This window comes from Loxodonta africana, chromosome 22, assembly GCF_030014295.1.
Source record: "Loxodonta africana isolate mLoxAfr1 chromosome 22, mLoxAfr1.hap2, whole genome shotgun sequence".
Classification (NCBI taxonomy): Eukaryota; Metazoa; Chordata; class Mammalia; order Proboscidea; family Elephantidae; genus Loxodonta; species Loxodonta africana.
In genome coordinates, this window is record NC_087363.1 from 39,200,512 (window position 1) to 39,214,690 (window position 14,179).

Genomic DNA, 14,179 nt, shown 5'->3' on the forward strand with positions numbered 1-14,179 from the left:
TTCTGTTGTCCCCTCCCCCACCAACTCCTGCTTATTCAGAAAAGGATCCCAGTAGTCCTCCCACTGCTTATGGAATAAAGTCCAAGGTCCTTATACTGGGGCTAAGGCCTTCCGTAAGTAGACCAGACAACACCTGGGCTCTTTCCATAGAGTCTAGTGTAGCGGATAAGAAGCTGACATTGGGGCTGGACAATCATCAGTTCAAATGGCATTTGTCCCTTTTGCCTCTTCAGTGATCTATGACTTCAGGTAGTCACTTCCTTGGGCCTCATTTTCCCATCTATAAAATATGTATAATAAGATCCCCCTCCTTATAGGGTTTTTACAAAGATTAAACGACTTATTACAGGTCCATACTCCCTTCTCTGAAACCCTTAAGGCCAGGTGTGTTCTGGAATTCAGGATTTTTTGGACTTTAGAAAGATAATACTGTGCAGACAACACTCCCAATGGGGTCTGGTACAGTACCCTGTAATCAAATACATTAGTGTTTCCCCCACTAAATGTATAAAAAAAATGTATGACTATTACAGTCATAATAAGAGGGAAAGAAAGATCATAAACAGCCTCATGCCAGTTCAAGTCGTGCTGCCAAACAAGTTACTAAAGAGCTTTTGGTTTGCAAAGCTTCAGAGGTTTCAGAACTCTGGCTAAGGAACTGTGGCCCTGAGGGTGTCAACATTCATCACCAAAAACCAAACCAAACCCACTGTCGTTAAGTCGATTTCAACTCACAGTGACCCTATAGGACCCAGCAGAGCTGTCCTATAGGATTTCCAAAGCTATAATCTTTAAAGAAGCTGACTGCCACATCTTTCTCCCACAGAGCAGCTGGTGGGTTCGAACTGCCGACCTTTCAGTTAGCCAAGGGTATAACCCCTGCACCACCAGGGCGCCTGCACTCACAAACAGCAGGCTCTCAGACTATGTTAGCTGTTACCACTGCCATGGCAGTGACCTTCAAGCTGTCTGGAAATCTAGGCGAGCAGAGGTAGTGCAGACACTCCCCAAACACTTAGTTTAGAATGTTGACATCAACATTCTAAAACCCATTTCTCAAATTCATTAAAGCAATAATACCCACACTGAGATGTATCCTATGCCCAGTTTGAATGAATGGAAACCATCCAGTCCTTCCTCCGAGCCGCCTGACAGAGGCTTCCGTGTGGCCTCAGGACAAAGCTGCTCTGGGGCACGTGCAGCTCCTTCTCCGTGGAAAGTGGCCTTTTCTCGATGCCAAATGGCACAAAGCAAGCTAGAAATGACTTGGCTCCTGAGACTGTTGAAATGGCAATGGCCTTGTAGAATCGTTACTTCCTTTGACTGACTTGACACTAAGCAAGTGTTAGAAACTATGATGTAGGTTTCCATGAACAAACAAACAATTTTAACTGTTGTATCCACACAAGAGTTCATAGGCAGAGGCGGGGGTGGGGGCGGGGGGAGGTTTTGCTACTTGAAAACCACTGCTGTAAGGGTCTCTCTCCTCCTTAAGACCCGATCTAAAACACTCTGCCCTCTTTTTAGTTAATACCTGCCCTTTCAAAGCCCTAATCAGCTCTTTCAGTCAACAGGCATTCACAAGGCAATGCCGGGTATGCCAGGGTCTGTTCCCAACACTGCAGCTTCCCACGAGGCCTTCCGCCCACCCCAGATCCCTCCCCTGGACCCCTGAGATACTCAATTCTAGCAGCAACTTTGCCCTCTATCAATCCATTGATCCTTTGCATCTTTCTAAGAGTCTGTCCCAGCTTCCCAACTAGGATGTGAACAGATGGAGAAGAGGGGACCCACTATGTACCCCTAGAACTCATTATGTATCCCTAGTACTTCATACAGGACCTGGCACCCTGGAAGTATAATGAATGAAAGCGACAGCTGGGCCCAGCTCTGCAATTTACTAGCTTGGTCAATAATGTAACCTCTCTGAGCCTCTCTTCCCATGTGCATACAATGGGAAGAAGAATAAGCACTTTGTAGGACCACAGTATGGAGCCTTGGTAGCGCAATAGTTAAGCACTTGGCTGCTAACTGAAAAGTCATTGGTTCTATTCCACCAGCAGCTCTGTGAGAGAAAAGAGCTGACTATCTGCCCCTATAAAGATTACAGCCAAGAAAAACCTTTGGGGCAGTTCTATTCTGGCGTATGTGGTCACTTTGAGTGGGAATCAACTCGACAGCACCCCACAACAGGGCCTAATGAAATGAAGCCCTTCACACACATCCTGTATGCATTGCAGAAGGGGCTCAGTAAGTGGTAACTGAATCTGCAGAGGCTCTGGCAGGTGCTCCAGGTACCTGGGCCAGGGTTAGGCAAGGGGCTTACCTTGGCAGTGCAGGTGGCCCTGAGTGGCTCGATGAGCCGGTCCACCCTCTGTAGGACGGGAGCAGGACACAGGGTAGCCAGCCGTGCAAGCATGATGAAGGTCAACATCTAGCCGGGAGGAAAGAAATGCATTCTTAGTGAAGCGGCCCAGGACCACATGGAGCAGACCCAGGGGAAAAGCACAAGCTCTGGACCCCAAGCTTGGAGTTCAAGTCCAACCTCCACTACAAGTTCCCACCAGGGCCCTGCCCAAGCTGTTCCCACTCTGGGTCTCAGTTTCTTCATCCATAAAATGTGGGTAGTAACACCTACTTTGCCAACTATACTTGGCTGTCCTGAGGAGGATCAGATATGAAGAAAGTGAAAGTCAACATACAGGATGGCAGGAAATAATTGGAAATCATATACTGGATACCCAGAATATATAAACTCCTACAACTCAACAATAAGAAGACAAACAGCTCAATTGAAAAACAGACAAAAGACTTTAGACATTTCTCCAAAGAAGGTATTCAAATGGCCAATAAAAAAGCACATGCAAAAATACTCAACATCATTAGTCATCAGTGAAATGCAAATCAAAACCACAATGAGATACCAGTTCACCCCCACTAGGATGCCTATTATCAGAAAAATGGAAACTGAAAACTAGTAAGTGTTGGCAAAGATAGAGAGAAATTGGAACTCCACACATTGTTGGTGAGAATATAAAATGGTGTCACTGTGGAAAACAGTTTTGGTTCCTCAAAAAGTTAAACACAAAATGATCTCATACCCAGCAATTCCATTCTTAGGTACATACCCAGAAGAATGGAAACAGGGACTCAGATATGTGTACACCAACGTTCATAGCAGCATTATCCACAATACCAAAAGGCAGAAACAACCCAAGTGTCCATTAATGGATAAATGGATAAATAAAATGTGGTACATACATACATACATACAATGGACTATCATTCAGCTATAAAGAGAAAAGAAATTCTGATACACGCCACGACATGGATGAACCTTGAAAACGTTATGCTAAGTGAAATAAGTGTGACAAACAAGTTTTAAAAATCAGGGGACAAAATAGTATATATGATTGTTACCTCACTTCTGTAAAATAAATATATATACACGTATCTCCAAGGCTTTGAGAGCCAAGAGCCTGCCTGTTCCATTTACCTCTGTCCCCAGTACTGGTAAACACCTGGCACTCACTAACAAGTGGCTGACTAAGTATATTAATGAATATTATGTGCATGATCCCAGGAAACATAGTCAGGTTTACAGTAATGGTGGAGGAACGGTTTAAGGTGATTATTAACTAAACCTATTGCTTTTTTTTTTTTTTATTGCTACCAAATTGATCCTGACTCAACGTGACCCCATGTGTTACAGGGTAGAACTGCTCTATAGGGTTTTCTTGACTGTAATCTTTATGCAAGCAGATTGCCAAGCCTAGGTGGGTTTGAACCATCAACCTTCTGGTTTAGTAGTCAAGCACGAACTGCTCACCCAGGGACCTCGGGTAATTATTACTCGTTTTTTTTTTTTTTTTCACTTTTGTACTGTTTGAGTCTTTTAAGATAAGCATTACTTTTGATTATTTTAAATTGGCTTTTCATTATAAAAAGTGATCCAGGCTCATTTTATATATATATAAAAAAATAGAGAAGGACATAAAATGAAACCTAAGTCTCCCCTGCAGCCACTCCCACCCCTGCCTCACTCCCACAGGTAATAAAATGGTTCAAACTGCCAGGCTGTTCTGCAACTCGCTTTTATCATTCAGCAGTGGGTCTTGGTGATCTTTCTGCGTCAGTACACAAAGAACCACTTGCTGTTTTTAATGCTGCAGAGCACTCCTCCATCGGAGGCACCCAGGTTATGGGGCCAGTTCCCTAGATGTGGACCCTGAGGCAGCTGCCAGATTCTCCCTGTTCCACAGAAAGTCATGAAGGACAATCTTGTACATAGACTGTGAACAGGTGGAGGAGTCAGGCCATAGGCTATGTTCATAGAGGTAGAACTGCTGGGTCAAAGGATGTGTCTGAGAATTTTCAGTCATTGCCAAGCCAGCCTCAACAGAGGTTGCCCAGTGTGACTCCACCAAAGGGTTGTGAGCCTTGGGTTCCTGTTCCTATTGGAAAAGAACAAGGGAGCTGTTTTCAAGGGGGTGTCAGGGGTTGGGAGTAGGGGACAAGCAAGCAGTGGGACCAGTGGGCCCTAACCCTGGGTCCAGGGTGGGCACAGGGGCTTGGTCCTACCCGGATATCATAGTGGTCCTTCAACCCGTCCTCCACATGGTTCAAGAACTCGCAGATGTCCAGTTGGCCCAGGCAGCTCTCCAGCAGTGAGTACATGCACTCAAAGGCTGCCTTCCGCACATCGAGCCCATCATCCACTGCGTGCTTAAAGGGCCCCATCTCCACCTGCAGCGTATATATAGAAACCAAGGATTATCAGTGGTTACTAGGGGTGGGACTCTGGAGCCCTGGTGGCACAGTGGTGAAGAGCTTGGCTGCTAACCAAAAGGTCAGCAGTTCAAATCCACCAGCTGCTCCTTGGAAACCCTATTGGGAAGTTCCACTTTGTCCTAGAAGATCGCTATGAATCAGAATTGACTCAATGGCCATGGGTTTGGTTTTCTGGGGTTTAGGTATGGGAAGGAGGCATACAGGGGAATTTTTCTGGAGGGGCCACTGAGTTTATGTTAAAGGTGGTAGAATAATTTGGAAAAAGATAGCAAGAGTGATTCCACAATTTAAAGAATGTAATCAATGTCACTGAATTACACATGTAGAAATTGTTGAACTGGGAGAACAAAAACAAAAAAAGAGATCTCTCTGACTCTAAAATCCATGCTTTGAATCACCAGGCTATACTCTTAATGGTAAACTCCTACTCATTCCTCAGAGCCCAACTGAGGTGCCCCTTTTGGGGAAACTTTTCAAACCTCTCTAAACAGAGTCACTTCCTCCTCAGTAATGCCAGGTAGTACAGATCTTTTTATTACATTGTGGAATAATTTAACTGCTAAATCACCTTTTATCTCTGCCCCTTAAAATCCTTATTTCACAAAACGGACTCTAAATAAATTAATTAGCAGCATTAGGTGTCTGCCTCCCCCTGGAGGCCATGAGCTCCTTGGTGGCAGAAACCATGTCTGATTCATCTCTGAGTCCTGGCACTCGGCACAGGGTGGGAGCTCAAGGAACCCCTGTCGAATGTAGAGTACTAACCACAGTGAGCCTGACCATATGCCCAGAGCAGCTCTGAGCATTCAGAGGACTCACCTCATTGAATCTTTACAACAACCTTATGATGCAGACACTATTTTGATCCTTGTTTTGCCGAGGAGGAGAAACTGAGGTGCAGAGTAGATCAGGCTGCCCTGGCCGGGGTCACACAGCTAGGAAGTGGAGGACAGGACTTGGTCTAGGCCGTTTGGCCTGCCACCTGCTCTGATGAGCTTTAACCTAATCCTCACCACAGCTCTACCAGTCAGGCACATGAGGCGGTAGCACCCTGGGTTCCTAACAGAGCAGCTGGACTTACACCCAGGCCTCCGGGTCCACTCCTGCCTGGCCTCACCTCCCGGATGAGGTCCCGGCGGACCTTCGTCTCCTGGTAGAGCAGTGGCAGGATGTCGTCCAGCAGGTCCCGGATAAGCGAGGGCTTGTTGTGCACGGCTGAGTTGAAGAAAGCCAGCGTGGCCCGGCGCACATTCAGGTCCGGGTCCTGCAGGCTCTCCATGAACTCTCCTGGCAGAGGATGAGAAGGAGTGTGAGGACGGCACAGCCAAAGCAAACCCAACAGCCCTCTGCCTTACACCTCAAGTACCTATCTGGTTAATGAGCTGGGTAGACTGGCTGAATGAGGGGAGGAGGGGAGAGGACGTTTTTCTGAGCCCTACTCTATGCCAGGAACAACAACCCTTCAAAGTCAGTGTAAGAATACAGAGTCAAGTACAGCCTGTGATCAAATCCAAGCTTTATCGCTTACTAACCATGGAACCTTGGGGAGACTCAATGTCTTCACCCGTAAAATGAGGGTAATGAGGCTACCTGCCCTGTAGGGCTGTTTTTAGGATTAAAAATGAGGTAACATATATAAAGCACACCTCAGAATGCCTCCCATAGGGCAGAGCAAACAAACATACAAAAAAACACTGCCATCGTGTTGATTCTGACTCATAGGGACACTATAGGACAGAGCAGAACTGCCCCATAGGGTTTCCAAGGCTGTAAATTTTTATGGCAGCAGACTGCCACATCTTTCTCCCACGGAGAAGCGGATGGGTTCGAAGTGCCAGCTTTTTGGTTAGCAGCCACATGCTTAACCACTGTACCACCACGGCTCCTTCACACAGGGCAAGGACTCCATAATGTTAACTTGATGCTGTTACACACGAGGTTCCTGAAGTTAGACACAAAGTCACATGGCACCCCTCTGAGCACTATACTTTTCATGTGTAGTTTATAATATTTTATATATTCAAAAAATAAATAAAATCAAGGATGGGGGTCTCTAAAAATACCTAACCATATTTCAAATGATTAACATGACCAACAGGTTATGAAGGGAGAAACAACCCCAACAAAAACAACAACCAAAAACTCGTTCCGTTGAGTTGATTCTGACTCACAGTGGCCCTATAGGACAGAGTAGAACTGCCCTATACGGTTTCCAAGGAGCAGCTGGTGGATTTGACCTTTTGGTTAGCAGCGGAGCTCTTAACCACTGCTGCCATCAGGGCTCGTGAAGTATTTTGACTAGATGTCCTCAGGTGAAAGACAAAAAGAACTATAAACAAACACTGATTTCTTTTCACAGAGATAAAGGCAAACTCCTCTCTGTGTACTCTAGGGTTGTTGTTAGTGGCCCTCAAGTTGGCCCCCCACCTCATGGTGACCCCATGCACAAAGGAACAAAACGCTGCCTCATCCCGCACCATCTCCATAATCAGTTGTGGACTCGACCACTGTGAGTCGCAGGGTTTTCACTGGCTGATTTTCGGAAGTAGATCATCAGGTCTTTCTTCCTAGTCCATCTTGGTCTAGAAGTGCCACTGACACCTGTTCAGCAACATGCAAGCCTGTACTGACAGACGGACGGTGGCTGCACTTGAGGTACACTTCCTGGGAGTCAAATCCAGGTCTTCCGCATGGAAGGTGAGAATTCTACCATTGAAAAACCAATGCTCCCCATTCTAGGGTTAAGCAAATAAATGTCTTGTAGCTAATGGGAGCTGAGTGTCTCACTGTAAGAGAAGGGAGTTACAGGTATGGAAAGGGATGAGGCTAGAATGAACCCTGTGGTGCTAGACTGGAATAGTAGGTAGCTATGAACTCAGTTTTCTAGACAGACGCATAGATGTGTATGAGTGTGTATTAAGGACTGAACTGTGTCCACCAAAAATATGTGTTGTACACCTTAACCCCTATACTTGTGGTTGTAATCTCATTTGGAAATGGATTTTCTTTGTTATGTTAACAAGGCCTTATCAGTATAGGGTGTTTTAAGCCAATCACCTTTTGAGATTTAAAAGAGCAGATTAGCAAAGAGAGATGGGGGAAGATAGATGCCAGGCCACATGACTGCCAAGAAAAAAAAACTGAAAAAAGACAAGGACCTTCCCTCAGAGAGAGAAAGCCTTCCCCTAGAGCCAGTGCCCTGAATTCAGACTTTTAGTCTCCTAAACTGTGAGAAAATAAACTTCTGTTTGTTAAAACCACCCACTTGTGGTATTTCTGTTAGAACAGCACTAGATGACTAAGACAGTGAATAAGTATAATCATATGTGCATGTATCTGTCCGTGAACATACATACATACTACACATACACACATGCTCCCCTAGCTCTGTCTGCTGAGGGGGCCTAGAAGCAACGGCACCCCTGTACCAATGAGCACACCTGGTGCCCAGATCCTGGTTTCTAATACCGTTCTCCAATGAAAGGAATTAAGGTTTCTTGGAGAAATGGTTGATTCCAGGGATGGGGCAGAAAAGGTTCATGCTGCTTTGTATGTTCTATTAATATCATTCTATTCTGTTGTGTTCTGTTCAGCATATCCTTCCTTTTTGACTTTTTTTTTTTTTTAATTTTTATTGTGCTTTAGGAAACTCTGGTAGCTTAGTGGTTAAGTGCTATGGCTGCTAACCAAAAGGTCAGCAGCTTGAATCTGCCAGGCACTCCTTGGAAACTCTACGGGGCAGTTCTACTGTGTCCTATACGGTTGCCATGAGTCGAAAGTGACTCGACAGCAGCGGGTTTGTTTTTTTTTCTATTGTGCTTTAAGTGAAAGTTCACAAATTAAGTCAGTCTCTCATACAAAAACTTATATACACCTTGCTAAAACAAAAAAAAAACCAAACCCAGTGCTGTCAATTCTGACTCATAGTGATACACCTTGCTACATACTCCCAATTGCTCTCCCCCTAATCAGACAGCCCACTCTCTCCCTCCGCTCTCTCCTTTCCTGTCCATTTCACCAGCTTCTAACCGCCTCTGCCCTCTGATCTCCCCTCCAGGGAGGAGATGCCAACATAGTCTCAAGTGTCCACCTGATCCAAGAAGCTCACTCCTCACCAGCATCCCTCTCCAACACATTGTCCAGTCCAATCCATGTCTGAAGAGTTGGCTTTGGGAATGGTTCCTGTCTTGGGCAAACAGAAAGTGTGGGGGCCATGACCACCGGGGTCCTTCTAAGTCTCAGTCAGACCATTAAGCCTGGCCTTTTTACGAGAATTTGGGGTCTGCATCCCACTGCTCTCCTGCTCCCTCAGGGGTTCTCTGTTGTGTTCCCTGTCAGGGCAGTCATTGGTTGTAGCCAGGTACCATCTAGCTCTTCTGGTCTCAGGCTGATGTGGTCTCCAGTTTATGTGGCCCTTTCTGTCTCTTGGGCTCATAACTACCTTGTGTCCTTGGTGTTCTTCATTCTCCTTTGATCCAGGTGGGTTGAGATCAATTGATGAATCTTAGATGGCTGCTTGCTAGCGTTTAAGATCCCAGACGCCCTTCTCCAAGGTGGGATACAGAATGTTTTCTTAATAGATTTTATTATGCCAATTGACTTAGATGTCCCCTGAAACCATGGTCTCTAAACCCCCACCCCTGCTATGCTGGCCTTCGAAGCTTTCAGTTTATTACGGAAACTTCTTTGCTTTTGGTTTAGTCCAGTTGTGCTGACCTCACCTGTACTGTGTGTTGTCTCGTCACCTAAAGTAGTTCTTATCTACTATCTAATTAATGAATACCCCTCTTCTACCCTTCCTCCCTCCCCACTCTAGTAACCCTCAAAGAATATTTTCTTCTCCATTTAAACTATATCTCGAGTTCTTATAATAGTGGTCTTAAACAATATTTGTCCTTTTGCAACTAATTTCACCGAGCATAATGCCTTCCAGGTTCCTCCATGTTATGAAATGATTCATAGATTCATCACTGTTCTTTATCGATGCGTAGTAGTATTCCATTGTGTGAATATACCATAATTTATTTATCCATTCATCTGTTGATGGGCACCTTGGTTGCTTCCATCTTTTTGGTATTGTAAACAGTGCTGCAATGAACATGGGTGTGCATATGCCTGTTCGTGTAAAGGCTCTTATTTCTCTAGGATACATTCCAAGGACTGGGATTGCTGGATCATACTGTAGTTCTATTTCTAGCTTTTTAAGGAACCGCCAAATTGATTTCCAAAGTGGTTGTACCATTTTGCCTTCCCACCAGCAGTGTATAAGTGTTCCAATTTCTCCACAGCCTCTCCAACATTTATTGTTTTGTTTCTTGGATTAATACCAGCTTTGTTGGAGTGACATGGAATCTCACTGTAGTTTTGATTTGCATTTCTCTAATGACTAATGATAGTGAGCATTTCCTTATGTATCTGTTAGCTACCTAAATGTCTTCTTTAGTGAAGTGTCTGTTCACATCTTTTGCCCATTTTTTAATTGGGTTTTTTGGTTTTTTGCAGTTGAGTTTTTGCAGTATCATGTAAATTTTAGAGAGCAAGCGCTGATCAGAAATGTCATAGCTGGAAACTTTTTACCAGTCTGTAGGTAATCTTTCTACTCTTTTGGTGAAGTCTTTGGATGAGCATAGGTGTTTGATTTTCAGGAGCTCCCAGTTATCTAGTTTTTCTTCCACATTGTTGGTAATGTTTTGTATACTGTTTATGCCATGTATTAGGGCTCCTAACGTTGTCCCTATTTTTTCTTCCATGATCTTTATCGTTTTAGATTTTATATTTAGGTCTTTGATCCATTTTGAGCTTGTTTTTGTGCACGGAGTGAGGTATGGGTCTTGTTTCATTTATTTGCAGATGGATATCCAGTTATGCCAGCACCATTTGTTAAAAAGACTGTCTTTTCCCCGTTTAACTGTTTTGGGACTTTTTGGCATAAAAAGTAAGGATATGCTGAACAGAACCCAACAGAATAGAATGATGTTAACAGAACACATGAAGCAGCATGAAAGACTCCCACTGCCCAAATCTGAGACAATCTAGAGCACCAAAAGGAATACGGGCAGAAACATTATACTCCACTGAACATTAGGAATCCATGTGTCCGTAATGACATAAATAAATTAACTAAGAAATTAAAAACGGGGGAGAAGGAAATGTTCTTCCTTAGAGTAGAATGCAAACTAAAAAATACGGATGGAATGGTGGCATTAGAAAATCACCATCTGGCAGCTATCACACTCATCGCTGATTCAGGCAAGAAACATCAATGGATGCTAAGCCTAGTGGGCAGTAGAAATTTGAGAGGAATTCGGTATTTACATTGCCTCAAAAATACTTATCCCAAAGGAAAAAGAGTAACTTTAGAGTGGAGAAACTTGGCAGACTTTACCCAAGTGACCAAACTTGCCATCACTAGTCAGGGGACAATCTGCTACCCTGTGCCTCCCAATGCAATGCACTGAGAAGGATATAAATTACCCCCCAGAGAAGGATTTATATGCAGGGCTGGCAGCCTCTGCACCCTTTTTACTGCGTCACACTAGCTCCCAGACGTCCCACTCTCTGTGAGAACACAGCTGTAGGGAACCAGTAAGACCCAAGTTCAGATCTCTTCCCTGAGCCTTAGTTTTCTCATTTATAAAACAAGGTCAGCCCTCCACGCCACCCAGGGGGCTGGGAGGATTAACTGTGATGAGACATATTAAAGGGCCTAGCATGATGCTTGATACACAATGAGCTCAGATACTACGGCTCAGACATACAAAGGCAAAACCGAAGAGCCCAGATGGAGGCCCCTGGGTGCCCACTTTGGGCAGCTTGATCAAGACGGAGGAAACAGGGCTAGGAGTGGTACAGGCATGCTGGATCAGGACACAGGACCAAGTTGCTGCTGACAATACTGCTATACTTTCTGGACATATTCATTCTCCAATTCAGAGTGCAACCATATCTAATGCCTTGGTCTCATACAACTGCCCCCAGCAGGTGGGGATCAGCACCCGCACTTTATGGCTGAGGAGAGCAAGGCCAGGAGATGAGATGACCGGTCCATACTCACACGGCCAGGGTATGGTAGGCCAGGATGTGGACCTGAGGCTGGCTGACTCCAGAGCTCTCCACCCCTGCCTAGATGAGGAGAGAGACCTGGTGCGGCTTGGGGGCCTGAAAGGACAAGGGCTCTGCTTCTCTAAAGAGGAGCCTGGCACTGCAGAGTCCCAGGAAAGGCTCATCATCCTTCCAACGAGAAGGTCCTGAGACAGGGGAAGATCAGGGAGCTGCTCTCGTGGCCCCCATGTAGCACCTCCGTGAAGTCACCCAATTTGGTAACTGCTGAAGCATGCGTGATGTTGGTTGTTTCCCACGTCCCAGAGCCATGCTTGCCCTCAGTAGCCCATGGGGTCCCACCCTCAACTCCAACCCTAGAAGATGCAGATAAGGGTTTCATATTCCCATTTTACAGATCAGGACACAGGCTCAGAGGTGGGAAAGGCCATGCCAGGCTCCCGAGACATTCACTGGCAGTACTGGATCTGAAACCTCTGACCTAAGAACTGGCCTCCACAGCCCATCATGCAGGTGGAGTGGCCTCCTGGGCTTCCAATTCCTCTTGGCTAATGTGTAAGAAAAATCTGCTCAAGCTCCAGGGTTGGGTGGGGCAAACTGGACAGAGCTGGTTGCAGCTGGGGGTGCGGGGGAGGTGCTCACCAATGTAGCTCTTCAGGAGGGGGTCAATGGGATGGGGCTGGTCCGAGATGAGGAATTTCACGGCTGTGATGACGGTGCTCCGGGTGTGCGGCCGGCCTGAATGACGAAAGCAAGCACGTGGCGAGGGCAGGGACCCGTTCTGGCCACCCTCCCCATCTATGAGAAGGTCCATGATACTGTTTCCCTCGGCAGCCTTGAGTCTACCCTAAGGTCTTCCTGGTGCAGTTGAGAGAGTAAGACTGTCCATTCTGGGTAACCATGCTGCAGGATGCAAACGGGGGACAGATAACCTAAGATGGTGGTCAATCCAAAGACAGGCTCTCGCTCAGGCCTGGGGGCTGCACTACACTTGTCAGACGTATCACCTCAACTCATCCTTTGGGTGACACTAGGAGGGAAAGGTGATTAACATCTATTTCACATATGAGGACACAAGAGCCACATAGGTTAAGTTTATGTCTAAGGTTATCCAACAGATCCAAAATTCAACAGCTGAATCAAGCCCCGGATGCCCTACCCCTCTGGCCCGCATTCTTCAAACAGGGAGAGCTGAAGGCCAAGGGAAACCTCCCCCGGAATTCAGATCATCCCGAAGGCTTGAGGATGGAGAACGCCATTTTGCTTTGCTGTTTGCTTTCCAAATGGAGAAGCTGAAGAAAGGAAGGGAAAGGAACTTCCCTTAATGGTGAAAGAAAGAAATCAGGATATGCCCCACATGTCTCTGAATCTCCTCTCTAAACTATTCTACCCGCCCACCTCTACCCCAGCACGCACAGCCCAGTATACAACTGTGAAGGAGCCATGCTGCCTCCATCGCAAGGTCTCTCTATATACAAGTCTCAAGGAGAAAGTTTACAGATTGGCACTAAGGTACGAATGGGTGAAAGAGTTACTGAATCCAGACTCCTATGTTTTGCTCTTTCTCTTTCCACCCTGACTGGGTCCTAAGATTTAGAGTGGCCAATGAAAATTATGCACAACAAAACAGGAGGAAGTGAATTAAAATAAGAGAAATGAGGCCAAGGAAAAATAAGGGCAATAGAGGCAGGAAAGTGAGATGGGAACAAGAGTGAGGGACAGCCTGAGAACACCATAAAGGAAATCCCATGAACTTGCTAGAAGCAGGCTACTACTTTGGCTCTAGGTGACCAAGAGGCCAGTGATGAAATTGAAATGTGACCAGTTAGCTGGTTCAGTCGTGCTCATGAGAGAGAAGCAAATCAGCACTTAAGAGAAGCAAGGCTGTGCCTTATCCTGATACTCAAGGTTCCTTATGGAGAGCCACTGTGTAATGTAACAGCTAACATCCTCGACAATGTTCATACTGTACACACAGCGATGAGGGACAGAGAGCTGTTCCTTAGAATTCCAGGGACCCAATAAGGGCTTCTCTGTAACCAGTAACATCTTTAACAACAATGACCAAAACCAAACCAAACCTGTTGCCGTCGAGTCGATTCCGACAATTAGCTCAGTATTAATTAGGTGCTACACACCATTCCAAGCATTTTACCTGTATTGCGCCATTGAATATACCCACTGACCCTATTAAGGGACCAGCTGCCTAGCTTGAGACCCTTCCGTTAGGGCTCATTAATTCTTAGGGGCTTTTCTTCACCCAGGAGCCCCATAACCCCACCCACCTGCCTTCTACTTCCCTGCCAAGCACCCTGGTGTGCCCCTATGT

The 14,179-nt window shown here is 45.7% G+C and overlaps 1 protein-coding gene across 2 annotated transcripts in view; it reads right to left on the reverse strand.

Annotated features, from left to right (window-relative positions):
* Window positions 1–14,179, reverse strand: part of CAND2 (cullin associated and neddylation dissociated 2 (putative)) — a 43,256-nt gene that overhangs the window by 1,944 nt on the left and 27,133 nt on the right. Inside the window, exons 9-12 of one of the 2 annotated variants that reach the window (XM_010589956.3) lie at window positions 12,493–12,588; window positions 5,909–6,006; window positions 4,582–4,746; window positions 2,327–2,434 (exon numbers count right to left, since the gene is read on the reverse strand). In XM_010589956.3, coding sequence (XP_010588258.2) covers window positions 2,327–2,434; window positions 4,582–4,746; window positions 5,909–6,006; window positions 12,493–12,588 — 467 coding nt within the window. Of the gene's footprint in view, window positions 1–2,326; window positions 2,435–4,581; window positions 4,747–5,908; window positions 6,079–12,492; window positions 12,589–14,179 lie in introns of both variants that reach the window. The other variant, XM_064274858.1, reaches the window with a different exon arrangement.